A 27,823-nucleotide genomic window follows, 5' to 3' on the forward strand; every position below is an offset into this window, starting at 1 on the left:
TTTGGTAGTGAGTTTAAACAGGAAAGTGGAAGAAGAGCGAGATCAAGCATTAAAATCCAACCCAGACATTTTCATTTCTCTGACCATCACTCACCTTCATACCACAGATGGTTCTGTTACAACCACAACCCATGTTCATAAGCCACTTTCTCGTTCAATCCTCCTTCCTATTCTATAGGAAATAGTTCATTTTAGGTGCACGTAGGGCTACATATGTATGATTGTCTGGACATGGACTAGACATTAATTTACCCCAGTTGTTGATGAAATGTTCAGTTTAACCAGAACAAGTCATCTACAATACCAACCACAGGAGAAAGCAGTACCTCTGTTGCCCTACAGAGGGCGATACACACCAGCTCCAGTGTGTTGTCGACTTACCAGCAACACATATGCTGTGTTAAGAACAACATACTAGCATACTACTATTTATCCAGTATATAGTATGTAAATTATGTACAGTATGTGTAAAATACATACTATGTTTGCCAAAATGTGTAGTATTTAACTGAGCCACACAATCGAATACTATATCCCACAATGCAATGCGCTCAATTTGACCTTACATAAGTACACTGCACATAGCGCCTTCTTCACTCTTAAAAATAAAGGTGCTTCACGATGCCATAGAAGAACCTTTTTGTCTAAATGGTTCCATTAAGAACCTTTGACATCTGAAGAACCTTTCTGTTTCACAAAAGGTTATTTGTGGTGAAAGAAGGTTCTTCAGATTATAAAAAGGTAAGAAAGAGATGGTTCTTTAAAGAAGCTTTGACTGAATGGTTCTTTGTGGAACCAAAAATGTTTCTTCTATGGCATCGCTTGAAGAACCTTTTGAAGCACCTTCATTTTTAAGAGTGTTGTATCATTATTTGATAAGCCATCTTTAGAATTGGATAAAATTGTACATTAAACATTTTTTAGATGACAAAGAAATGTAACATACTAAGGTCACGTGATAACAATGTAGCTCTGTTTGAAGCGTTCATATTTCATTTCATATTATTTTACATACACTATCATTCCAAAGGTTTGTTGTCAGTCAGTTTTTTATGTTTTTGAAAGAAGTCTCTTCTGCTCACCAAAGGTATATTTATTTGATCAAATATACAGTAAAAACAGTAATATTGTATAAATATTATTGCAATTCAAAATAACTTTTTCCTATGCGAATATATTTTAAAATGTAATTTATTCTTGTTGCTAAAGCTGAATGTTCAGAAACATTTCTTATTATTATCAAAGTTGAAAACAGTTGTGCCGCTTAATAACTTTGTTGAAACGGCGATTAATTTTTTTCTAGCATTTGTTCGAAATACATTTTTGTAACATTACAAATGTCTTTAATGTCACTTTGAATCAATTGAATGCATCTTTGCTGATTAATTTATGTAAAAAAATTTGTAAAAAAAACTTACTGACCCCAAACTTTTGAACAGTAGTGTACTATTTTTAAACTTAATATGTACTGTACATAATATACTGTATAGAAAGCAGTACACTAGTAGTCCATTCCACACACAGCCAACGAATCAAAGCAGACGTGCAACAAAAATGATATAACACGTGTTGAGGTATGAATTTTTATGTGAATAAACCCACACTCACTGAAAACCAAACACACACACACACACACACACACACACACACATAGTGTGAATATACAGCTCAGCTCACGTCAGTCAAATCCAGAACAATCATTAGTACCTTTCAAAACCATTGACCATCCCAATGCATCTGAGCGCATTTCTACTGCAGTAAATGATGTGTGAGAAACCTTTAGTTGCATTCGTCAGGCAACACCAGCGTTTATGAACCTTTTCTGTGTCACGTTTGACACATCCAGCAGCATTATATACATTTACAGGATTTGTATTGAATTGCTCTGCACAAATTAGATCATGAACTCCTGTAATAGACGTGACGTCTGTCGCTGCGAAAATACTCCCGGGCTTTTGTCTGCAGAATAATGACTCTTCGTTTGAGGTGGCACTTGAGTTGAAAGACGAGACTCTGTTTTGACGTTCCAGGCCACTTGAAGATTCACCTGGTTCCAGGTGAAAGGTCACGTGAAGGAATCTCCCAGCCCAGAGCGGCTCCGTCCAGGTGTTGAGGCATTGCTTTATTCTGTATTGTTTTCTCTCTGTCCTGATACGGTTGATCTGCCCATCACAGGGAACGTGAGTCCCGGCGGCCATCTTGAATGCGTCTGTGCCACCTGGTTTGGAGAGCGAAGCTATAGGGGTTTTTGTACCGTTGAATAAAGGCCGTTCATGGTGGTGCAAGTCAAAATCCAATCCAATCCAGTCGTGAGCAAAGGATCGATCCTCTCGCCAAAAAGCCTGACTCTGTAATGAAAAAGAGTTGAAACCATTTATGAGGAAACAGTACTGGCGACGGCGCCGTCACAAATCAACTCAGCTGACATTTCTATCAAAACAGTCGCTTTCATCTTTATCTTTTCCTGCGGGTTGAGACATTAACTGATTCCGATGTCATAAACTGTCTCCACTGAGTAATTGAGTGACTAATGAATCGGTCTTGGACGGTTTATACCAAGCGACAATGGAATTATGGGATAGAGATTGCTAGTAGATTTCACAAATAAACAAAGCAGCAGCAAGCAACACATTGAATAAACATGGAATTTTCATTAAGTCGAAACACTGAGAGAGTATTTTCTCGCGTTTTTTTTTTGTTTTTTTTACAGTGTACAGTTCATACCATGGTATATTTGCATGGGGATTGTTATAAATGAGAGTTGCTCCTACAAATGGTGACACAGAAGAAGAGAGAGGAAAGGTGAAGAACGGTGAAAACGTGAGAGAAGTATGACTGTTAGCGGGGTGGAACAGCCGTAAGAGCTGCTCTCGCTGGAGGGGAATCCCTGGTGCAGGATCGTACCTCTGCTCTGCTGTGTTCAGCAGGATGCCAGGGGTTTGTTTACATGTAGTGCCACTGACTCTCCAGCCCCATATTCACTCCCCCAAGACCACCCAGAGCCGCTGAGAGACAGACACAGACACAGAGAGAGACACTTTCATGAAACAGAGCTTTCACAAAAACATCTACCGACAGCCTTGACAATGGATTTTTGGAGAATTGTGAGCAGATGTTGTGTAAAGTAGCAATTTTGCATACATCTAATTTGTATATATATATATATATATATATATATATATACATACTGTATGTAAACCATTTATTGTATACTCTTCAAGCATTTTGGGGTCACTAATAGTTTTTAATGTGTTTGAAAGAAGTCTCTTCTGCTCACCAAGGCTGCATTTATTTGATAAAAATAGTATAAAAGCACAAATATTGTAAAATATTATTACAATTTAAAATAACTACTTTCAATTTGAATATATTGTAAAACATAATTTATTCCTGTGAAACAAAGCTGAATTTTCAGCATCATTACTCATACGCTGATTTAATGCTCAAGAAACATTATTATCAATGTTGAAATCAGTTGTGCTGCTTCATATTTTTATGGAAACAGTGATACTTGTGTTTAAAGATTCTTTTATGAATAGAATGTTAAAAAGTACAGCATTTATTTGCTTTTGTAACATTATAAATGTCTGTACTGCCACTTTTGATCAATTTAATGCATCCTTGCAGAATAAAAGTATTATTTGCTTACATGTGTGTTACATTAATCATAACTGAGAGGGAAAGTATGATTAAATGTCCTAAATACAACATCAAAGTCCACAACAACACACTGTTGGTTTCATTTTCTTCAAGCAAAATATAATTTAATATATATTTATTTAGATTTTGGGCTGAATCATCCTTTTCATTTTCATAAACCAAGCAATACTTTGCTGGCTTCATTTTATAAATGAAGCCGTGCTGGTTTCAGTTACAGGCTGGATGTACAATTTGTCCCTCAAACATCTGAACATTCAGACAGAGGCTTGATGTACCTGGTGGTCTGATGCCCATGTGCGACTGTCCGTCCATTACAAAACCTCCCATTGGCTGACCATCAGGAGTGTATGGGCCACTGTGACCTACTGCGCGCACACACACACACACACACACACACATTACACAAGAGACAGTTAAGAAGGTCAGACATAACTACGCCAGCCGCTTCCCAGAGGAAATGTGTAAACAGAGGAGATGCTAACAACACTCCCCTTCCAGCTCAACCAGACTATTTACTGAAACCAAACTACAAAAATGGGTCAGAAAAGATCATTTTGTAAGCATCCGTTTGGGCAAATGCCTTTGAGGTCCATTGCAAACAGCAAGCCTTTATCCTTCATCCTGAGTGTGTGTGTGTGTGTGTGTGTGTGTGTGTGTGTGATGGATAAGGCTGAGTTCAACTAATTCATCCTGAAAAACATTTTAGGGGCAGTTCATACAGCACACAGTCTTGTGTTTAAAGTAGCATGACACAACTGAACAGAAAGCATGTTTGGAGATATACGATTGGTCTATTTTTTAATTTAAAACTTTGAAAATTTTGATTTATGTATATATACTGTATACCGTAGTAAAAAAGTAATACATTTTAAAATACATTTATTTCATACTAAATATATTTCAAATCTGTTACTGAGATATCGCTCAAGACTTACTGATATAAAAATTATAATTTAACTTTATTTGGAGTACTACTTGTGCACAATGCATATTTCTTAATATTAAGCCTAAAATGTGTTTTAATGTCACTAGTGATGAGTATACTTGCAATAGTTCCTCTTTAGCAGAATCAAATATACTTTTAGTTGGATTTCAGCACTATTTCTGCACAATTAAAGTACATTAAGTACAACATTAGTTGTTCCAGTTTAGCAGACTTTAAGTGTAACAGTTTAGTATACTAAAAGTACAATTGCAGGGTATTTTTTTTATTAAGTACATAAATATGTAAATGTATTTATAGTATACTTAGCATGAAAAAAATGTATTTCAAATATATTTTAGTATATTTTAAACTGTAATTTATTCCCGTGAGGTAAAGCTGAATTTTCAGCATGTTTAGAGATGTTTTTAAAACTGCTGCACATTAAAACCTTTAAATTTGAGCCACGGTCTTAAAAACTTGATGCTCATGGCATAAAACACTGAGAGAGAAAAAAAAAAAAAAAACACCTGAAAAATGCAATGCAACAGCCAAATCCATTTATCTCACAAATATTTGCATAGACCAATAATTAAAATATAGTGCAGATGGAACGCGACAGCATGTCCTGGATGAGCAGTTTAGCTCTGAGAATTGAAACAAATAAAATCTGAGTCAGTTTACAAGGCACTTGCCTGCACGGTTGGACTGGTCGATCATCGGTTGGACGATTCTTCTCCTGGCGTTGATAAACCTGATGAAGCAAAGGAAAGAACAGGGGTGAAAACATTAAAAAAAGACAATAAAAGCACATTTCTGTTTTATTAACGCTGCTGGCTTCTGTCAAAGGCAAACATCATTAAAATTATTGCTCATACTTATGATTATGGATTTGAACAAACCCAGAGTATTAAACTTTGGCATGCAACTCATCCAGCACCGCTTGTGCTCCAGACATGAATGATTCCTCAAATCATGCAGCTTATTAAGTCTGAAATCATCAGATTTATGATTTTGCCCGGACTAGCCATATGTAGAGACCAGAATAACAGAGATGAAAGCCAGCAAGAAACACCTAGCAACACCATAGCAACCACCCACAACATGCTACTGGCGGCACATTTTTAGAACACTCGTTTATTTGAACACAGAACATAAATGAATAAGTTCCACAGAACTTCAATGCTTTATGCATTTATTCCCATGCTACGCTTGACCTCTGACCCCCTGACTCAGTGACCTCACACCCCGGGCAGCGGCGCAGCTCTGCTCTTTCTCAGCCTAAAAAATTCCCCGTGACCTCTGACCGCTGGGTGCCAGGGCACAAGTCCACACATGATTAATGACTGCTCTGCGTCTCCCCAGGTGCTTCGCTCCCATTTTAACCTTCACAAAGGAGGGGAAGTTCTACTTTTAATTCATAGGAAGTGAATTACACACTCTGTGAGAGGTGTCACCATCTGAAATGTTACACAGCATATGACATTAGAGTTATGGGTGAGGAGAAGCCTGACTTTATCAGGCCAACTTTGACCAGACATAAACATTCACAGTATTTCCTTATTGCATTTAAATTGAACATTTTTACCCCCGTTTTCACAGACAAGGCTTAAGGCTAGTCCTAGACTAAAATGCATGTTTGAGCTGTCTCAACTAAAAATATCTTAAAGCATCTCAAGATGCACACCTGCAATGTTTTCTTCTAAGGCATTTTTATAAAAGCTGCTTAAATGTCTTGATTTAACTAAGGCCTAGTCCTGGCTTAAGCTAAGCCCTGTCTGTGAAACCGGGCCAAAATTTATTTATTTTTTTTAAGTTTCTATTCATCAATGAATCCTGAAAAAAGTAACACGGTTTCCACACAAATATTAAGCAGCACAACTGTTCTCAACAGCAACAATAATCAGAAATGCTTATTGAATGATTTCTGAAAGATCATGCGACACTGAAGACTGGAGTAATGATGCTACATTTGACTATATATTCACATAGAAAACACTTATTTGAAATTATAATAATATTGCACAATATTACTGTTTTTACTACATTTTTATTCAAATAAATGCCTTGGTGAGCATTAAAAAATGCATCCCTAGCATCCTAATATTCACAATGCAATGTACTGTATGGTACGCATTAGTCTTACACACAAAAAAACTATATTAAAAGTTTATAGAGATCACATGGAAAATTAAAACTATATGTTAGAAGATTTTATAATAAATTGTGCATATTATATTGCACACCACAGCTTGAGAAGCACTTCTCTCGAGTAATGCTGCATTAAAAGCAGAGATAAACAGGAAGAGCAGCGTTAGAGGTCGAACATTCAGAGCAGGTACTATAAACGCTTTTGTGAGGTTGTAGAGGGCGAGCATCTCTCTCAGCTCCGCCCGTTAGGTGACCAATCAGAGATAGGAGCCGTATCCCCAGCGGGGACGGGCCGTCCCACTCTTTAAGGGGGTTAAAAGCTGACCCCTCACTGAACCCCTCTTCTCACCACGAGACCAAGTTTACGAGCTTCATGCCTCTGCCTGTTCACTCCAAACACACACACACACACACACACACCCGTACGCGGCCCAACACGCACGCCAAACACATAACAACACTACGCAGCAAGTCAAATATTTGGGGGCCCTTTCTGGTGCACAAGGGAGCAAAGAAACACATAGTACCTTTCCTCCACAATCCAACACTGAACAAACCTGCTGTGCTATAAATACGCCTAGATATTATTGTATATACCCAAAAATATGCAAAAGTATTAACATATTTGAGGGAAATATGTAAATTTGGATAAAAGCATCTGCTAAATGCATAAATGTAAATTATAATAATATAAATAATATTATTATACAATATAATATATATATACACTCACATTTTTAATATTTTTAATATATTTAAATATATTTTTACATTTGTATATTAATAAAATGGTAAAATATTTGTAAAAAATAAAAGAATAAATTATACATAAAATGTATTTGTATATTTATTCACACACACACACACACACATATATTACTTTGTAATTATGAAATTTACAAAATGATATATATATAGATAGAGGGAGAGAGAGAGAGAAATGTGGATCTATGTGGATATTAAATGTTAAGTTAAAAGAAACAACTAGTGAAAATATACTTTTTAATACAAAATATTTATTTGCAAATTATATTGTCCATATAAATTAACTGAAAAGAAAATGAATTTAGGTTAATGTTTTAATGTTCATACTTGTCACAAATAAATATGTGTTATATTTAAATATATCTTTGTTTTAACATTTGTGAAAATCTCAAAGCTTTCTGATAATTCCCAGGTATGAATAAATAAAAAAATCGTTGTCGTCTCAGACTTTCAGACCCCACTGTACATTCCTAAGCCTCACAGTTTATATTAATTCACCATGTGATATTTGTAGCCTATTAAAGCTAAAACTCAACAACAAATGTTCCTGTCTGGAAACCATAGACATGAAGTGTTCTTTTAGTCCCACTGTATTGTGAGTTCATTCGGAGGACAGTGTGTGTGTGCGTGTGTGTGTCTCCACGTTTAAATAAACCAGTCCAGCTGTTCCCAGTGATAATTTCTGTTTAATTTGACAGCAGCTCGTTTTCGCCCCTCTCGTTCCCTCACCTGTTTCCTCTGTGCGACAGGAGCTGCAGACATACACATGGCACTTTCTGCGCTCTTGTTTGTGTTGGGCTTTGAGGAGCACCTAATGTATTTTCACTCTGGTGATTAAAATGCTAATTAGTTGTCATTTTGATTATGAAGGGCTCTTGAGGTCTGGATTTTGTTTACAGTGATGAGCCAAAAGCCAAAGAAGAGAAAATGTTCTGCCAATTAAAATGTACTTCATGTAATAGAATCTGCTTTTATTAGTCGCAGAAATTATTAGATATGACATTATAAACCTGAGTACACCCACAGTCCAAAATTATTATTATTTTTTAAATATTAAATAAATAGTAAAAAATAAATATTAATTGAATAAAAATAAAAATTTTATATTTAAATTATATAATTATATATATATATATATATATATATATATATATATTTTTTTTTTTTTCCCCTTTCTTTCTTTCTTCTGGTGACTTAATGCTACTGAAACATATATCCATGCAGAAATGTTCCCAAGGAATCAAGACATCACAGGTCATTTAAGAGCATGCACTCTTAAAAATAACACATCTTCGATGTTTTTTTGCAGTAAATGGCTATCAAGAACTATTTTTCACTGTATGGCGTTCTTGAGCCGACTAGTGCTTCTCAACTGGAGGGTCACAAGGAGTGTGCGAATTATTAAAGGAATTTTTACACAGAAAAAAAGATAAATGCTTAAACTAACCATGTAATCGTGCAGTTAGGATAGCAAAACAGATATGCTTATCAGCTTAAAGTTGATAGGGAGGAGAAACGCTTCCTACGTCTATGGCTGTTGACGTCCAAGCCTGTCAAACGCATATTTATCTGTGAAAGCTCACCAAACTAGACAGATGCAAACACGGACAGGTTGCATGCCGTGCCTAAAAGACATGGACAAAACTACGCAAGTTTCAAAAATATGATCCAGACTACATGAAGTAAGGGTTCAGTTGCTGCAAGCATAACCATTGTAAGTGGCGACCGCAATGTGTTTTTGTGTGGTGAATGACTGGCTGCCGAGAGCATGAAGCCATAGAAATTCAAGAGACATTTGGAAACCAAACACTCAGACTATAAAAACATGCCTGTTGAGTCTGTCTGTCTGTCTATCTATCATCTATACATTTATATTGTATTGGTTTGTACCGTATGTACTTTAAAACACCAGAAGAACGAGTGAATAAAAGTTCTTTGATGAGCTTGAAAAGGTTCTGCTATGACATTAAATCCTTTTTGTCTCTCATTAGAAATAACAACAGACATCACATTTCTGGATTTTTGTGTCTATAGCTTTGAGGTCTGCTAAAGTCAGAGTTGATGCTGTGTTAGATTGATCTGATGAGCACTTACCAGTTGTTGACCTGCAGGATGGTCAGTCCAGTGTCCTGGGACAGCTGCCTCTTCTGTTCTTCAGAGGGGTACGGGTGCTGCGGGGCACAAAACAAGCATATGTACAATATGTACATCTTAAATATGTACAATCTGAAGTTGACATGAAATGGTGTTCTCAACCCATTTTACTTCTGTAATGTAACAAACCGAAATTTCGAGATTGAAATATTGAGATAATAAAAATAGGATAAAACCAGGAATGTGCATTAAAGTCAAAATAAGGTCAGTTTTGATTTCATGTGGACTTTAACGCATTTTATGCTTAGATTATAAATTCATGTAAATTTATCAGCGAGTCCAAGGTATTGCCACAAAAACTGTTCATAAGACATTATAGATATATGTTTGAAAATGTAAAATAAAGGCAAAGTTGGAATTGAAATATCAAGATTTTCAAAATGTATTAAAATGCATTTTAACAAAAATTAAAATGTCATTAAATTGTAAATTAATATAGGCTATAATATGTATGTATAAATGTATAAATAATTGTAATAATTTATGTATATATATATATATATATATATATATATGTATATATACATATAAATGACAAGTAATTAAGATTTACACAATTAAGAATTTAGTAATTTAGATTACATTTTAACATGTATTAAAATGTATTTTAATTATAATTGTATATACACACACACATTATTTTAGTAATTTATATTACATATATTAGAAACAATTAAGATTTACATTTATCATGAATTACATTTTAAAATGTAATAAAATGTATTTAATAAAACTTAAAATCTCATATTATAATGTAATTTAATACATAAAAAAATGATTTTAATAGTTTATATTATATAAATAATTAAAATTTACATAATTTAGATTTTGTTTATCTTAAAGACATTAAAGACATAATTTGATTTTTAAAGATGAATTATATTTTAAAATGTATTAAAATGCATTTTAATACAAATTATTATTATTATTATTATTAATTTATATTAAAATACACTGTTTACTATATTTTAGATCAAATACATTTAGATAAAATATACTAAAAACAAAACAACAATAATATTTCACAATTTAACTGATTTTACTTTATTTTTAAATTAAATAAATGCAGCCTTGGTGAGCAGAAGAGACTTCTTTCAAAAACATTTAAAAATCATAATTATTCAAAAAACAGTGTACATGAAACAATAGAAACAACACAAAAATCAACAGGGCTTGAAGAATCTGGTTTCAGCTGCCATTGTTCCTCAGTTGAACTGTGTTTTGCGTCTGTTCTGTGTTTGCATGTGCAGTCAAACAAATTCCTTGTGTATCTTGGCAAATAAAGCCCTAAACTCTAAAGGAAAGCCCATTCGCTAATCGGAGAGTTGCCAGCTGGGATTTAGACGCCAAGCCACAAAGTCATTACAAATTGCTATCCTGTAACCAAGGGTGATGACTCTAGCAACCACCAAAGCCTTTCTCTAAACCCAGAGGATACGCACACAGTGACAGAGGAGGTCTCAACCTGTCATTAGACAACAACTGATCCCGGGTCAGCCGTCTAAAGCTCAAGGAGATCTATAAATAAAGAGGCGTGCGTATTAAACTGATCCTGGAGCAGGGGTTTTACAGCAGCGACTATAAACACCTCACCCATGAATGACTCTCTCTTAACACCTGTTGCACGCCGAGAGCTCTGGTAGCAAATGGTGGGTAACTTTACGAGCGACTGAGCCATGCTGGCTGGAGGTGTGTGTGTGTGTGTATGTGTGTCCTGTGAAACTCAATGAAGAGTTAAAGGTGTGTGTGGGGTCATTATCCTGTTTACAGAGGCAGTAAAACTGTTAGGGCTCTAATGATCTGTAATTCAGGGTGAACGGTACTTAAAAAGACTCTAAAACACACCCAGCCTCACCCGCTGCAGCTGTGTGTGTGTGTGTGTGTGATAGTCTCTGTATTGTACTCAAACACTGCATCTAGACTTTAGACTACACTCTACCTAAACTCTTCTATACCAGCATTCAACTGATGGTTCACAACCCCAAAAAAAAAAAAATCACAGACAGCAGGGGACAAAACAATAGTAGATGCAAATAATAAAACGCAAAAATCGGTCATAGTTAATATGTGACCCTGGACCACAAAACCAATAGCCAACAATACATTGTATGGGTCAAAATTATCGATTTTTCTTTTATGCCAAAAATCATTAGGATATTAAGATCATGTTCCATGAGGATATTTAGTAAATCTCCTACTGTAAATATATTAAAACTTAATTTTTTATTAGTAATATGCATTGCTAAGAACTTCATTTGGACAGCTTTTTGCACCCTCAGATTCCAGATTTTCAAATAGTTGTATCTCAGCCAAATGTGACCCTGGACCACAAAACCAGTCTTAAGTCGCTGGGGTATATTTGTAGCAATAGCCAAAAAAACACTGTATGGGTCAAAATAATCGATTTTTCTTTTATGCCAAAAATCATTAGTATATTAAGTAAAGATCATGTTCCATGAAGATATTTTGTAAATTTCTTACCGTAAATGTATCAAAACGTAATTTTTGATTAGTAATATGCATTGCTAAGAACTTCATTTGCACAACTTTAAAGGCGATTTTCTCAATATTTAGATTTTTTTGCACCCTCAGATTCCAGATATTGCCCTGTCATAACAAACCATACATCAATGGAAAGCTTATATATTCAGCTTTCAGAAGATGTATACAGCTCAATTTTGAAAAATTGACACTTAAGACTGGTTTTGTCGTCCAGGGTCACAAATATTGTCCTATCCTATACATCAATGGAAAGCTTATTTACTCAGCTTTCAGATGATGTATAAATCTCAATTTTGGAAAATTGACACTTATGACTGGTTTTGTGGTCCAGGGTCACATATAATACTTTTGCATATTTTTGGGCATATACACATACACAAATATAAATAAAGACATCAAACTTTAATATAATTTATGTATAATTGTATTGTTTTATCTTTATTTAATATTTTATAGTTCACTCTAAAAAAGAATGGCGCTATATAGCACTAAAAGTGGTTCTTGGCTCGTAATCATAGGGGAACCACTTTTGGTGCTATATAGCACCTTTGTCAAATGGTGCTATGTAGAACCACAAGAGGTGCCATATTGCATTGTATTTCTTCAACAAAAATGGTGCTGAATAGCATCAACAGTGGTTCTTTGGCTCGTAAAGAACCTTTAAAGGGGCTTAACAGGTTCTTTGTACAGCAGTGGTGCTATATAGCACCTTAATCACCCCAAAGAACCGCTGAAGAACCACTGAAGAACCATACAGGAGCTTAACAGGTTCTGTATATGGTAGCGGTGCAATATAGCCCCTCAGTCATGCCAAAGAACCAGTGAAGAACTGCTGAAGAACCACTGAAGCACCAAGATTTGGTGCTATACAGCACCAAAAGTGGTTCCCCTATGATTACGAGCCAAAGAACCACTTTTGTTAATACTTTAGCACATTTTGGGGCATAAACAGTTCATGGTAATATCATATGTTAAGTACATATATTATATATTAAGTATATAAATATATAAAGTAATATACCAATATTTAAACAATGTGTATACACATGAAGTATTACAATAAAGAAATTATAAATATAAAACATAAATATATTTTATTCAAATATAATTCTATTATTGTTATACTATGTATTTGTATTTAATATTTTATTAATATGTAATTTTATATATGAAGTACTACAATAAAGAAATGAAACAATTATTTTAAATAGTTAAAATATTTCAAAATCTTACTTTTTGCTGTACTTTGGATCAAATAAATGCAGTCTTGGTCAGCAAAAGAGACTTCTTTAAAAAACATGAAAATCTTGCTGTTCAAAAACTTGGTAGTGTATATATACTGCTATATTCTTGATTATTATCCTAATTTATTTTAATTTATTTATATATTTGATATATAAATACAGCTTCATAGATCTTAAATAGCTACATTTACTTAACTTGCAGTGTAGCAAACTACTTTTTCAAACGGGTAGCTATATTAGTATCTATACTCTAAATTACGAGTAGCTTATTACTTGGCAAGATAGTTTTAAATTAGCTTCTCCAACACTGCATAAAACAGATTTTCATTTTAAAAAGATGTTCCTGCAAAGGCCCAGCAGGTCGACTGTGATTTTCATTAACTTTGCAGCGCATCCCAAAGCTAGGCTCTCCGTTTCATCTCTCTCTGCGTCTCGTCTTTGCCTCCCTCCCCTCTGCGTTTACCAAAAAAGTCTGGCCGTGATGAATCACCTCTCCTTTCTTTCATTCTCCCCAGCATTTTTCTTTTCCGCATCCCTTTCTTTTCATGGGCAAGGACGGAAATTCCCCGTAGGTCTAGCAGAGCCGGGTCCCCAGGAGGAGCTGTCAGAGCCGTAATGGATGGTGTTTTGATAACAGCGAGTTCGACCCTGGAGAGACCCCGGGGGGGGAGGAACCCCAGCAGATCCATCCTCACACAACAGGCCCGTGCAGTTGGGCTAAATGAGGTCCGTCGCGCCCCACCCCGCCCCCACCCCACCGCAGCCCTCCGCTTCTCATTTTTTGAAACTGACGCTAATTGCGGCGCCCTCATTACAACCAAATGCTCCGGCGCTTCAAAGGAAGACTACGTCTGTGGAGAAACCGGCTTAAACAGTAGCATGAACAGTATAAATAAAGCCCTAAACAAAAGCCACTGTTACAGGTGGGTGTTAAATAAGTGAAATCCCTGTATTCCCAACTCTCTTATATAGTGGCTTTGACTGAGACGTAAAAGAAAACGTTCACCCGCAGAATGACAATTACATCATTTCACAACCCTGCCTCATATTTGCTGAATGAAATCCAGTACTTGTTTCCTACTCATTTTGGGCTGCTGATTCCAATATCAATGCCTAATTTTGCTCTTGCATGTCACACTTTCTCACAAAATATGTAAGATTTGTAGAATTTTTGCTTTCGACAACCATTTGTAAGGTGAAGAAATCCTGTATTATCACTTCATCATCAGAAAACTGCCATAAAGACATGATTTTCAGAAAAATAAATTTAGATTTTGTGGGGTATGAAACGGTTTGTGATTACATTTTTTTGTTGATATTTTTATATACTTTTTTAAATACATTTTATATACAAGATTTAAAAAACAACAACAACAACAAAAATACACACACACACACACACACACACACACACACTACCATTCAAAAGTTTGGGATCAGTACGAGTTTAAATTTTTTTTAAATAAGTTTCTTATGCTCATCAAGGCTGTATCTATTTGATCAAAAATACAGAATTAAAAAAAAAATTTATGAAATATTATTGCAATTTAAAATAACTGTTTTCTATTTTAATATAGCGTAAATTGTAATTTATTCCTGTGATCAAAGCTGAATTTTCAGCATCATTACTCCAGTCTTCAGAGTCACACGATCCTTCAGAAATCATTCATATGCTGATTTATAGTCAGTGTTGGAAACAGTTGTGTTGCTTCATATTTTTGGGGACCTGTGATATTTTTTTCAGTATACTTTGATAAATAAAATGTTTAAAAGAACAGTGTTTATTCAAAATAGAAATTTTGTGTTACAATATACACTATTATTCAAAAGTTTGGGGACATTGAATTTTTCTTTCTTTTTTAAATACATTAATACTTTTATTCAGCAGGGATGTGTTAAATGGATAAAAAGTGGTAATATGGACATATTGAATAGAAATAGAAAAGTTCTTTGCATTTGAATTTGAAGTTCTTTGAAGTTTTTTATTCATCAAAGAATCAAAGAAAAAAGTATCCCAGGTTCCAAAAAAAAAAAAAAATTAAGCAGCACAACACTGATTATAAATCAGCATATTAGAATGATTTCTGAAGACACTGAAGACTGGAGTACTGATGCTGAAAATTCAGCACTGCATCACAGAAATAAATTATATTTTTAAGTACATTAAAATAGGAAACCAATATTAGAAACTGCAATAATATTTCACAATATTACCGTTTTTTTCTGTATCAAATAAATGCAGCCTTGGTGAACATAAACTCTTAAAAATAAAGGGTGTTTTTGCAGTGATGCCATAGAAGACCCATTTTTGGTTCCCAAAGAAACTTTCAGTGAACAGTTCTTAAAAGAACCATTTTGAAGAACATTTTAAAAATCTAAAGAACCTTTTCTGCATTTGAAAGGTTCCATGGATGTTCAAGGTTCATCACAGAACCATCGATGCCAATAAAGAACCTTTATTTTTAAGAGTGTAAAAGGACCTTTTGAACATCAGTGCATACATACAGCATCACCAAATTAGGTAATATTTGGCCAAATCAAATATTGTGGCAAATCAACAGAATTTTTTTTTTTTTTTTTTTCAAGATACAGATCCAAACCTGCATATTTTTGGGACAAAAAACTTAATGCAGCTCTTTCTCATGCAACAATGAACTGTCCAAAACTCCCCCCAAAAAAACCCACAGTAAAAGTGGTTGAAATGACATATGGGTCTTGAGCAACAGTAAGAACGCAGAAAATAATGACTGGGTGAACTATTCCTTTGGTCTGCGCTGCAGCAGAATTAAAGGGTAATCAGCGAGCGGAGGTCTGCGAAATCACATTTACCACTGACAAACACGAATATGGAGATTGAAAATGATCAGAGCCTGGGAAGAGGCAGGGTGGAAAACATATGAATTAGGTTTTGCATGCGCTTCTCGTGTTTCTCAACTTCAAACAGCAGGATGCAGTAACGTCTGCGATGGCGCTGCATGGTGTTTGTGTGGCTGCTGGAGCTGAATGGATCAGGCAACTGTACGGGAATAAAGGTTGGGGGCGCGTTCTTTTACACACACGACCTTTGACCCCCTAATGATCTCAGGGAATGTTGTAATGTCATCTATCTGCATGCTAACCACCTTATTCGGCGCCTGAAGGAAAGCCCTCGCGTCTACAACCCACAGTTTTACATTTCATTGTTCACCTCCAAATCACTGGAAAGTATGTTTAGGTGTTTGTGCGCTGCAACAAAATATCTGTACAATAATGTTATGTGATTATTATCATGTTAATTCATAGGTTTATCATGTATCGGTTTAGGCCTGTACTTTCTTCTCATATAAACTGATTTCAGCAGGGTTTGGCACTGTTGCTAAGTCACACAATATCCCAAATAAGCATTTGATACAAAACATGCAAAGTAAAATGGTTTCACTATTTTAACACTCCATATTGAAATAATTATAAATATATCAACACTTTTTGCATTTTATTCACCATCTTGGATAGAATTCTTTCCAGCTTGTGCATATGGGATTGACTCCTCTTTGAAGGATATTTATGATTCTGCCAATTTGGCAAAAATAAAGTATCTAATTTTCTTTGCCATTTAAAGGTTTGGGATCAGTTTGGGATTTTTTTAAATGAAAGAAGTCAGTAAAACAGGGGAGAAAAAAAAACAGTAATTTGTGAAATATTATTACAATTTAAAATAACTATTTTCTACATGAATATATGTTCAAATGTAATTTATTTCTGTGATCAAAGCTGAATTTTCAGCATCATTACTCCAGTCTTCAGTGTCACATGATCCTTCAGAAATGTCTTTACTGTCACTTTTGAACAATATATTGCATCTTTACTGAACGAAAGTATTTATTTAATTCATGAATATATATTAGTGGTGTCAAATGATTAATCACGATTAATCACATAATAAACGGTTTTGATTACATAATATATGTGTGTGTACTGTGTATTTTTATTATGTATATATAAATACAAACACAGGCATGTATATATTTATAATCTTATAATTTATCTTTTATATAAATATATTTAATATATAAACATTACATATTTTTCTTAAATATATACATGCCTGTGTTTGTATTTATATATACACATAATAAATATACACAGTACACAAACATATATTATATAAACAAAAACTTATATACATATATATATTTGACTTTTGAATCCATATGGCAAAAATGTATATTTCCAAATATATATTTAAATATATTTCAAAATATACAAAAAAGGCCAAAAATATATTTGCTAAAATATGTTTATTTATGTAAATATATTTTCTACCAATATATATTTTGATCATTTATGTATATGTTTTTTTAAATCTATTTTAGAAATATAAATATATATTTAAAAGCATTTAAAATGTATATTTTCATTAAAATGTATGCAGTGTGGTCAGCACATGTTTAGCTCATTCCTGTCCTCTCGTGACTCCAAACAATAATAAAAATACAAAAGAATAAAAGCAATCTGAAAGCAAAAAAAAAAAAAAAAAACCTTCTACGATCCTTCCTTCCTTAATGTTGGTTGCTCAGACAGCCTTGTGTTCTGCTGCTTCACATCTGCTGTCAAGAAGGCAACAAACTACCCACTAATTACCCAATCTAAATCACAGCCTTTATGTGGGACGCATATGAGCTAGTGTTTATGAGGCAGTGTGAGCGCCTATTTGTTTGGAAGGAGATTCAACAAGTTTCCGAATGAGAGAGAAGGAAAATAAGGCTGTAGAAATGTCTGCTCAATTCTCTGAAAGCAATATCACTGATTACACATTCAAAGCTTGAGGGAGGGGGAGGGGCTCCAAGTCGTGCCCGCCCACTTTACCATGGAAACCGTTATCATACTTTATACATGACAACAGTAAGGAAACCCTGCCTGTATTTCATCCCAATATATCGTTACACCGGTCATTAGTGCATCTGCGTGTGTGTGCGTGTGCGTGCGCGTGCGCGTGTGTGTGTGTGTGTGTGTGTGTGTGCACTAACTAGCCTCTAGGCAATGTGTGAGCGTCACTGAGCTTGAAATAATGTAGCCGTGCAGGTACAGACACGCCGCATGAGCTTCTTATCTTGTTCTGTGCATCTGTAAGCTGTTTTATAGGTTTATATGTGGGCATTGATGACCTTCAGATTAAGTTTACTAATAAAGAAACTTTAGGTTACATGATAACTAGTAATGCACATTCACCCGCGCTTTTATTAATCTTAACATAACTGAACGTTAATATTTCTGAAAACCATAATTCTGTCATTTACATTTATATTGCATACAGTTGAATGACTTTTGGCTTTAGTTCAGCACATTCCGGTTTGGTTTTTACTCTATGAGAAAGTAATACGCAATGTAAATGAAGATTATAAGAGCTTGATTTGCATAATCATTGGGAAAGCAGAGAGGTGTTTTACCGTGAGGTGCTGGAATAGCCATGCTCTCATGATGTTGGTTGCCACTTTGGGAAAAATGCCTCTTTTCTTGTTGTTCTTCCTCTCTTTATCAGGGTCTTCCTCCTCTCCTGTGCTCGGAGACGCAACACTCTGATCCAGAAAGTCACCTGGGGAAAAGAAAGCAATTACACAGCGTTAACAGATGTGAGATAATATTCTTTGTATTTGCATTGGCTTCATTCGTTTTCATTTCTTTGCAATGCTTTTAAACACCATTTAAAAGGGGTTATAACATTTCAAAAACCTTCTAATAAATGCAAAAGCATATTTAGTTTGATGTTTATTTTTCACTATTAAGGTACATCATAAGTCCTTTATTAATTTTCATTCATCATAATTTGAGCATGATTACGCTGATCATTTCTTTCATCGCAACAGTATGATCACATTACTTTTTAATTACGCTCTAAATACATCATTACAACTATAATTATTTGAACTTCTGTTTGATATGGTTTCAACATCTCTGGTGTGTTTTGTTAGCAGTTAGTTTTATTTAAGGGGTCATATCTTGAGGAGCCAAATTCTCCTTTTGTACTGTAACAAACAGTTACTTTTTAGAGCTATAAATGTCCTCCCTTGTGAAAATGACCATTTATTAGAAATAATCAGAAAAACACCTCATTTTGAACAAGTTGTTACAACTTTCTGATGTCAGACAGAAAAAAAAAAACTGCAGCTGTTACCTTTTTTTGTTCGTATAAATGAATGTAGGCTATGTAGGATGATTCAGTGATGTTCGATAATATTATTGACAATTATCTCATTTCACATGCAAAGAAGGCATTGAAAATAAAACAGACTATTTTTGAAAACAAACTTAAAAAAACCCTGACATAAAAAAGTTCAAAAAAATAAATTAAAAAAAGTATGACATGCCCTCTTCAAATTCAATCTAAAAACTAAAAAAGACATATTACAGTGTTTACAGTAATAAAAATCTTAACCATTAATCATCTTTAAAAGCATATCATCCAAAAAATCCTTTTATACATCAGAAAGAGGGAACAAAATGTCATGAAAATGAAATTATAGCTCTTTTTTGGAAACAAAAAAGAAAAAAGTAAAAATGCATGGCATGGGCCTTTTATATTCTTAACCATTAATAGTCGTATAAGCATACTAGCTCTTTAGTTTTATGCATCAAAAGTCATAAAAATGAAATTTTAGTTGTTTTCGGGAACAAAATTTACATAAAAAAGTTAAAAGGTTTGACATGCCTCCTTTAAATTTGACCTAAAAGCTTAAAAGAAAAAGAAAAATTCAAGCAAATGTTTGCAATATTAAAGTCTTAAACATTAGTAGGAAAAAAAGCCCTTTACGTTTATGCATCAGAAAGAGGGCACAAAATGTCATGAAAATGAAATTTTAACTGTTTTTGAAAACAAAACTGACATTGAAAGTAAAAAGGTGTGACGCCATTCCTTTAAATGTGACAAAAAAATTTAAAAAGATGTTTACAGAATAAACAATGCTCTAGGACAGACTCTGTGCTTCATTGTGATCATTTAACTGTGTGTTTGTCTGTCTGTTGTTTCTCTTTCTCAGGTAGTGAGATATTCTGTCCGAGCCAGACTCACAGCTGCTGCGCTGAGGCACAGCGAACAAAACACACACACACACACACACAGATGCGGTGCTCGGGGAAGTATGTACTCTGGTTTTTATTGGCCATGGTTGGTGCTCAGAGCAGAGGAGCCCAGAGAAGAGTCTTTATATCCATCATGCACCATTTCCTGTCCAACACACATCCACACATCCACACACACACACCGAGCGGCTGCAGTTATTTAGGAGCAGTCTACCGGTGTGTGTACTTGCGTGCTTGTGTGTGCGTGTGCAGTCGGAGACCCCCGTGGTGGTGCTAAAGTGTAAATGTATGCTAGAGATGACAAACCTGCAGCAGATCTGTTTCACTTGGCACAGAGCGAGGCCTTCGCAAACGCTCGCGTGTGTATCTGTAGCGTAGCGTGTGAGTGTGTTACCGTGCTCGCTGCTGTTGTCTCCATTGTGTGAGCCGGGCCGTCTGCCGCAAGCCGCAGGAGCTCCAGAAGAATGAACAGATGCGGCGTCGTCTTCCCTCCAGAACGCCTAGAGAGAGAAAGACAGGTAGACAGAGTAATAAGCTGCGTTCGGCGTAATATACGATTGGTTAAGTACAGTATAGCGGTGCATACCAGAGGCGTGCTGTAAGGAGTAATACAGAACACATGCTGCAAGAGCAAACAGTTGAAGAGCGCTCCGGACTGCTGTATATAAACACACGTGCGCATGCACGCACAAACATCTGCGCAGAAATTATAAGACAAACAAATGCACTCACATACACGCACATGATATTTTGAAAACCCATGTTGTCGGCTTTAACCGAGCGAATGAAGCAGACGGATACGGCCCTTGACGCTGATTGGTCAATTGAGCATTCGAACTGTGCTAAAATACATACTATAATAACAGCTATGACATGAAACACCTGTGCATCTGGCCGAGTGTGAATCACCGCACACTGCACATACAGACCAACTATGAACGCTGCATGTCACTGACAGCTAAATATTTTTATTATGTTGTAAAGATGCAATCTGATCACTGTGTTGCATTTAATTGACACTAAACCTAGAGAGAAATGTCTTAACCAGGGGTCAGCAAAGGGTTCACACACGAGTGATAAGAGCAAGACGGATTAACACTGGAGGAGACTGGGGCTAGTTGTCACAATTTCGTCTCCAATTAGTATTTCTTATAGTGACATTATTTGTTAAAAGTAGTTATAATTTAAAACGACAGAACTTCGCTGTTTTATTGTTTTAGTTTATTTACTTTTTTTTTATTTTGCAAAATTTATTTGCATTTTTAAAAGCACAAATATCAGTCAAATATTGTCCTATCATAACAAACCATACATCAATGAAAAGTGCATTTATTTTGTGGTCCATGGTATATAATACACAATAATATATAATAAATAATATACATAATATACATATATACATTTTATTTATATATTAAAATTATATTTTAAATTTATGAAAAATTGTTCCTGTCACCCAAATGCAATTACAGAAACATGATGACAATAGTATGATATTTTAGCTTGGATATTTTACAAAACTAAACCTAATTTAAAAAGGTTTTGAACTAGGTGCTTAAACCCAACCTTCATATAGGACATGTGACAACTTGCCCCAGTCGATTATATATAAGTATTTCATTTATTTATTTAAAAAATGTTAAAGTAACTATCTACATTCCGAATGACATCTTTTATTCAGTTATGAGTTGTTAAGGAAAGCAAATGCTTCAAAACTGAGTTAAACTAAAGTAAGTGGTTGACTTTTTGTTATCCAGTGCCAATTGTGCACAGAATCGCAACATAGTTTGGTCTTCTCGGAATAATACTATAGTATAAATAAAGAGATGTTCAGCATCTCAGCACAATAAGGAGACGATATCTTGTGGCACACTTATAATAGCTCAAGATTTTCAACAAGACAAACATAATCCCTAATGTTTCAAATGCAATGAGGGTGGCTCTCAAAACCACATCATTAAGAGAAATGCACTGTGAGTTATCGTCACACGACACCAAACTCACAGAGAACAACAAACATGTGTGCAAACAATGACATAAACAGAAAAACAATGCTTCAGTGATTTGCATTAGGTATTAAAGACACTAACAGCACACTTGACAATGGTAATGAACTCTTGATGAATAATTAACACTTCCCAAGTTTGCTACATATATATATATTTTGAAATAACAACATATATTTATTTGTTTTTAGGCACTAAAAGTGCACCTGCAGCAGTTTGACACCAACAGTTATTAAAAACTTTGTTTACTTTTATAGTTTTGTGTAACCTGCTACATACACTGTAAAAAGTGAGAAGTTGACTTAACTTAAAAATTTTAAGTAAATGATAATTAAAAAAATAAGTTAAGTGAATTGTCAAGTTCACTTAACTTTTTTTTTTTAATTATTATTTACTTAATAATTCTAAGGCAACGGGTTTCCTCAATTTTTTTAAGTAAAGTCAATTTATAACTTTTTACAGTGTAAGATTGAGAAGGTCTTTTTACTCTCTAAAACGTTTCATCACACTTGTGATCATGTTAATGTGTCAGTATATTAAATTGGGGAATGTATAATATGAATTATCATATGATCTGTAATCATTTTGTGGGATTTAATTATGCATAACATGGACACTGTAATGTGAAGAATTAAGTTTCATTTAACCACAAAAGAGCAAAAATGATTCATTATAAAATGACAGAAGATTGATTATCTGCTGTTATTTAATATAGACAAGGGGGACGGATAGTCTGTGGCCGTATTGTATCACATGAAACAGGAGTTTCAGGCCTCCCCACAAAAACAAACCGTCCGGATAGTGTTTCAAAGTTTGCTTCGCTACTGTATTTGAGCAGCTGACTAATTTATTCAACAATTAAATTATAACTTCTAAATATATTAATGTATTATGAAAAGAGTATATTTTAGGTGCCTTTATGTTTGCTGATTTATGTATTTCTTTATTATACAGGTAAAAAAATGCATTTTTAAATGCACAAATATTCCAAATAATAAAAGCTGCATGCAAATAAATATAGACAAAGTACAAAATATTTAAAATAGGTTTGATGTCAACTGTCCATTTGCTGAAAGAAAAAAAAAAAATAGGTTTTCTCACCAGAGACCCAAATCTTGATCATATCTTATATATTTATATAGATTTTATATTATTTCATATTTCTACTAAACTTTTAATAGCCTATAACAAGTATTCACTTTTTCTTGAAAAAGCTCTAGTGGCTCCCTGGCTCTGTACAAAGCATGAATATAGCTGCAGCATTGAAAAGCAAACAAAAGCAGAAAGATTTGAGCGGAAGACTTGCCTGGTCTGTCCCGCCTGGAGTGCGTGTAAATTCTTCGCCGTCAGATCTGGATCCCCCCTCTTTATCATCCACCATCAGATCAGTGGGCATCTTTCCCTTCAGACAGCTGATGTAGCGGTGACAGAAATTATCACACAGCTCGTGTACCTACAGGAACAGACATTCATCATCAGTGATCGGCCTACCTTCATGATATTAACATGATGGACGTCGCTCATAATAATAATGATGATGATGATAATAATAAGTGAAAGTCCAACCTTCTCTAATTCGAGGAGATGAAATCGTAACACTTGTATGGCTTGAATCATCTAAAACGAAACGACATATCAGGCCACAAAAATGCTTTGTGATTATTGTTTCATCCAGCAATAAAAATGGAATTGAATTTTGTAAAGTAGCCTAAAATAATGAGCATTTAAATAAAAAAATAAAACTCAACCCACAGGCGACCTACCAAATTATCCAAGTCTGGATTCGACGAGAAGAAAGGTTTTTCCGCCCTTATCTGAAATTAAAAAATAGCGATCGTATCGTTAGTCCGTAATATCGAGGCACAATTTTCACACAAAATTCAATTGGGGTGCGTTGTTGGTTGCTGATATTAGTACAGCTTTTTGATAACAGGCTATAATAAATCGCTGGCAGAGAGGTAAACGTGGGCCTGACCTGTTTTGAAAATACTGTAATATCTTCGTCAAAGGACTCAGACGAGCAGACGTCGCCGGTCACTCCGCTCTCTCTCGGCGTACAAGTCGCCAGTTCACATTTTTCGAAAACTAGTGCAAGCAGAGGGAAGAGAGGATGCCTGCAAAACAAATCACATTCAGTGGTGTTTACAGCCTATTTGTGGCGAAAACAACGCTTTGTTAGTCCTCAAGCACAGGACTTTCAGCTTCGAGGCCCCGTCTTTTTTTTCTCTCTCTCTCTACAACTTTTACAATAAAAATGAAATATGAAATTAAATTAAATATATTTTTATGGGAAAATTAAGTTATTTTATTTTCAGGTTTATGTCAAATTTACGGTTGTTGTGACAACAGGCAAACAAAGTTCATTCTGGCATTGCTATAACGCGAGCCTGGACCACAAAACCAGTCATAAAGGCCTCTTTTTTTTAATTTGAGATTTATACATCATCTGAAAGCTGGATAAATAAGTTTTCCATTGATGTGTGGTTTGTTAGGATCGGACAATATTTGGCTGAGATACAACTATTTGAAAATCTAGAATCTGAGGGTGCAAAAAAACCTAAATATTGAGAAAATCGCCTTTAAAGTTGTCCAAATGAAGTTCTTAGCAATGCATATTACTAATCAAAAATTAAGTTTTGATATATTTACGGTAGGAAATTTAGACTATGCTCATATCCTAATGATTTTTGGCATAAAAGAAAAATCGATCATTTTGACCCATACAATGTATTTTTGGCTATTGCTACAAATACCCGGTGCTACTTATGACTGGTTTTGTGGTCCAGGGTCACATATCGTTAAAAACTGATATAAATGAGGGAAATAAAAGTTCATTTGTGCCAAATGCAGTCTATTTTATTAAAATCCCACTGTCTACATAAACACATTCCCATTATAGCTATCCAGTATTTTTAGTCTAAAAAGAACATCGTAAAACAATAGCACAATATAACAAGCGACTACATGGGAAAATGTTTCGCTTAGAAATTCTACCCTACAGCCTAACTCATCTTCATAATAAAACACACAGGCTACTAATCCCACATACCCGTAAATGGCGTCTTTATCCCGTTTTAGTGCGTCGTTAACGGGCGACGGGACGCCGGGAGCCGCGGGGAACTGGTGAAGCGGCGGGCCGTGACTCAAATGCACCGCCTGCATCGCTCTGGCCGCGTGAGGATCACCGTACATCGGAGACGGGATCCCGACCGCATCCATTCCGTAATGGACCAGATCCTCGTACTGAGCACATTCAAAACGTGGAAGTTAAAAATCAGACCGGGACTTTAGCCTACACACATCTTGCAAATGTTGATATAACAGCAGCCAAGGGAGTATGAGAAGGGAACAAAGCTCTTATTTGTTTAAAAGGTAATAAATTGAGCATCAAAAACTAATGAACGAATCACACTTCAGTAGTTTCGAACTCAAAACAAATTAATTAACGGCGGATCAGTTTTAATTTTTAGGCTCTTTGTGACTTCTAAATGTGCCAGAAGGTGCAACGGAAAATATGAATGCGCTGCCATTATAACTTTTTAAACACATTTTTAATTTTTAAACACATGGAAAGCTTCAAATCATATCTTATGTCAAATTTAAATTAATGCTATCTTAAAATTACCGTATCATAAGAAACCGACATTTGGCTAAAACGAAATATTTTTATTAGGCTATTTACTTTTTATTTCAACTCAGTTTTCTTGTAGCAAACTGCAATTTAAAAATGAATTTATAATGCAAAATATAGCTTAAAATAACAGTGAAATGTAGCAATGTTTTAACGGCGTATAAAAATAATTAGGCTACTAAAATTAATATCGATGTTATGTAGCATTAAATCGGTCTCGGATAAGTATCCAACGAGAGAAATATGAGTTATGAACAGGCTGTAAGCATCAAGTTACGCTTTTGGCTGTCAACTAGCCTATATATGGAATTAGTCGAGAAATTGCGAAATAAAAAATACAAATTTGAACTTGATACAAATTAAAATGATTTTTTAGACGGAAATGAGAAACGGCGTGCTACTAAAAAATTAAAAAATGTGTGAGTTCATTTTTTGGTGGTTTCACTTGTTGCTGTGTGTATTCCAAAACAACTTAGGTGTATAAACACACATTATTCATTCAAGGAATTAAAGGACATCTGACTGTAATTATGTCCATTTTTATCAGCTTCCTGGTAGAATTAGTCTTGACGGCCACGTTTGAGTGTTTTTTTGTTGCGGAGGTTTTTACGCACCCGTTGCGCCATGAGGACTCCGTGTCACCGACTCCCTTTTCTCAACGCGTCCGGATATCAGTGCAGCGAGCCCGGCGAGTCCCACACCGCATTCAAAACTCTCCTAAACACCCAGCTCAAGTGCCCCTGATGAACAATAACATCGTAATCCACCCAAATACTCCTGGTCAGCTTTCCCAACAAACGCAAAGCTGGCTATCAGTAAGTTAGAAATCCAGTTCTCGACGCTCCGAAATAACCAAAGTGCGCTTCGGATGTCTGCTCTGTTTTTCTATTTCCAATCGAAGATTTGTAGCCAAAGGGTGAAAAAGCAAACTCCATTCGGGTCTTTGATCGCTTGGCTGGTTTATTCTTAATGCAATAACACCTCTATGAGATGTGAGGAGCGTGGAGAGGAGGAGGAGGAGGAGGAGAGGGCATTTGGACTTCTTAAAGGAGACGTAAAGGAAGAGCAAAGCGAACCCGTGCGTAAAGAGCGCACAAATGTATTCCGAGCATGCGGGCCATTGGAAAAAATCCCGTATAGCCCTTTAGAAACCAAATTTCATACCAGACAAGATTTTTTTCATACTTGGACCTAAGCCAACCAACAGTCTGAGAATACAAGGTAACAGATGCCCAGCTTAGATTTACCAGTGGCCACTGTAAACCAGTTAGAAACCATTTCGTGTCTCATTACTACATGAAATTAAGATAAATCCTAATAATGGCACATGATTACATCTACTAAAAGTTTAAACAATTAGAAGGAAGCTGAAATATCCAGCATTTTTACTATGTAAATTTCTAAAAGTGTGAAAAATACATAAATGAAACACTGTTTGATTTACTAAATGCATCTTCTAATTTAAGTCAGAGCACGAAAAGGACCAGCAGTGATCTAATGTAAGTGGAGTTATTAACCATCCTTATGGCGCCCTCTACTGCCATTATTTATGTTGAAAAAATTCCCCCAAGCCTAACACTGGCGTGACTGCTTTATAACCGCTTAACTTGAAGCTTTAGACTAAATGCCTTTCTTTATTTTGCTTTCATTTGTTACTTAACCTGTATAGTTTAACCTGTAATGTTAACTGACAATGACAACAGTTTTCAATATAAGCTGTTTTACCGAGACT

At 35.0% G+C, this 27,823-nt stretch overlaps 1 protein-coding gene across 2 annotated transcripts; it reads right to left on the reverse strand.

The window, feature by feature from the left end:
• Nucleotides 1-1,555: 1,555 nt before the first annotated feature.
• On the reverse strand, nt 1,556-27,564 carry meis1a (Meis homeobox 1 a). 2 transcript variants are annotated; one of them, XM_058783405.1, is made up of 13 exons: nt 26,706-27,564; nt 25,510-25,703; nt 24,436-24,574; nt 24,224-24,274; nt 24,027-24,077; nt 23,767-23,913; nt 20,849-20,954; nt 18,825-18,970; nt 9,593-9,669; nt 5,278-5,336; nt 3,936-4,022; nt 2,905-3,005; nt 1,556-2,348 (listed from the first exon to the last, which is right to left on the reverse strand). In XM_058783405.1, the coding sequence occupies exons 1-12, from the start codon at nt 26,715-26,717 to the stop codon at nt 2,944-2,946; spliced, it is 1,131 nt and encodes a 376-aa protein (XP_058639388.1). In that variant the 5' UTR covers nt 26,718-27,564; the 3' UTR covers nt 1,556-2,348; nt 2,905-2,943. The 2 variants fall into 2 exon arrangements, with proteins under 2 accessions (XP_058639388.1, XP_058639378.1); XM_058783395.1 differs by having other exon boundaries at nt 1,557-2,348; nt 3,936-4,025; nt 26,706-27,561.
• Between the last annotated feature and the right edge of the window lie 259 nt (nt 27,565-27,823).

Source organism: Onychostoma macrolepis, chromosome 01, assembly GCF_012432095.1.
Source record: "Onychostoma macrolepis isolate SWU-2019 chromosome 01, ASM1243209v1, whole genome shotgun sequence".
NCBI classification, from domain to species: Eukaryota; Metazoa; Chordata; class Actinopteri; order Cypriniformes; family Cyprinidae; genus Onychostoma; species Onychostoma macrolepis.

Bases quoted from the DNA above. Each gene is read 5' to 3' on its own strand.
- meis1a (XM_058783395.1), bottom strand. The intron at 24,275-24,435 runs GTCAGGCCCACG...TTTTAATTTCAG, and splicing joins TTACAGTATTTTCAAAACAG to ATAAGGGCGGAAAAACCTTT. The intron at 5,337-9,592 runs GTAAGTGCTCAT...TTGCTTCATCAG, and splicing joins ATCCTGCAGGTCAACAACTG to GTTTATCAACGCCAGGAGAA.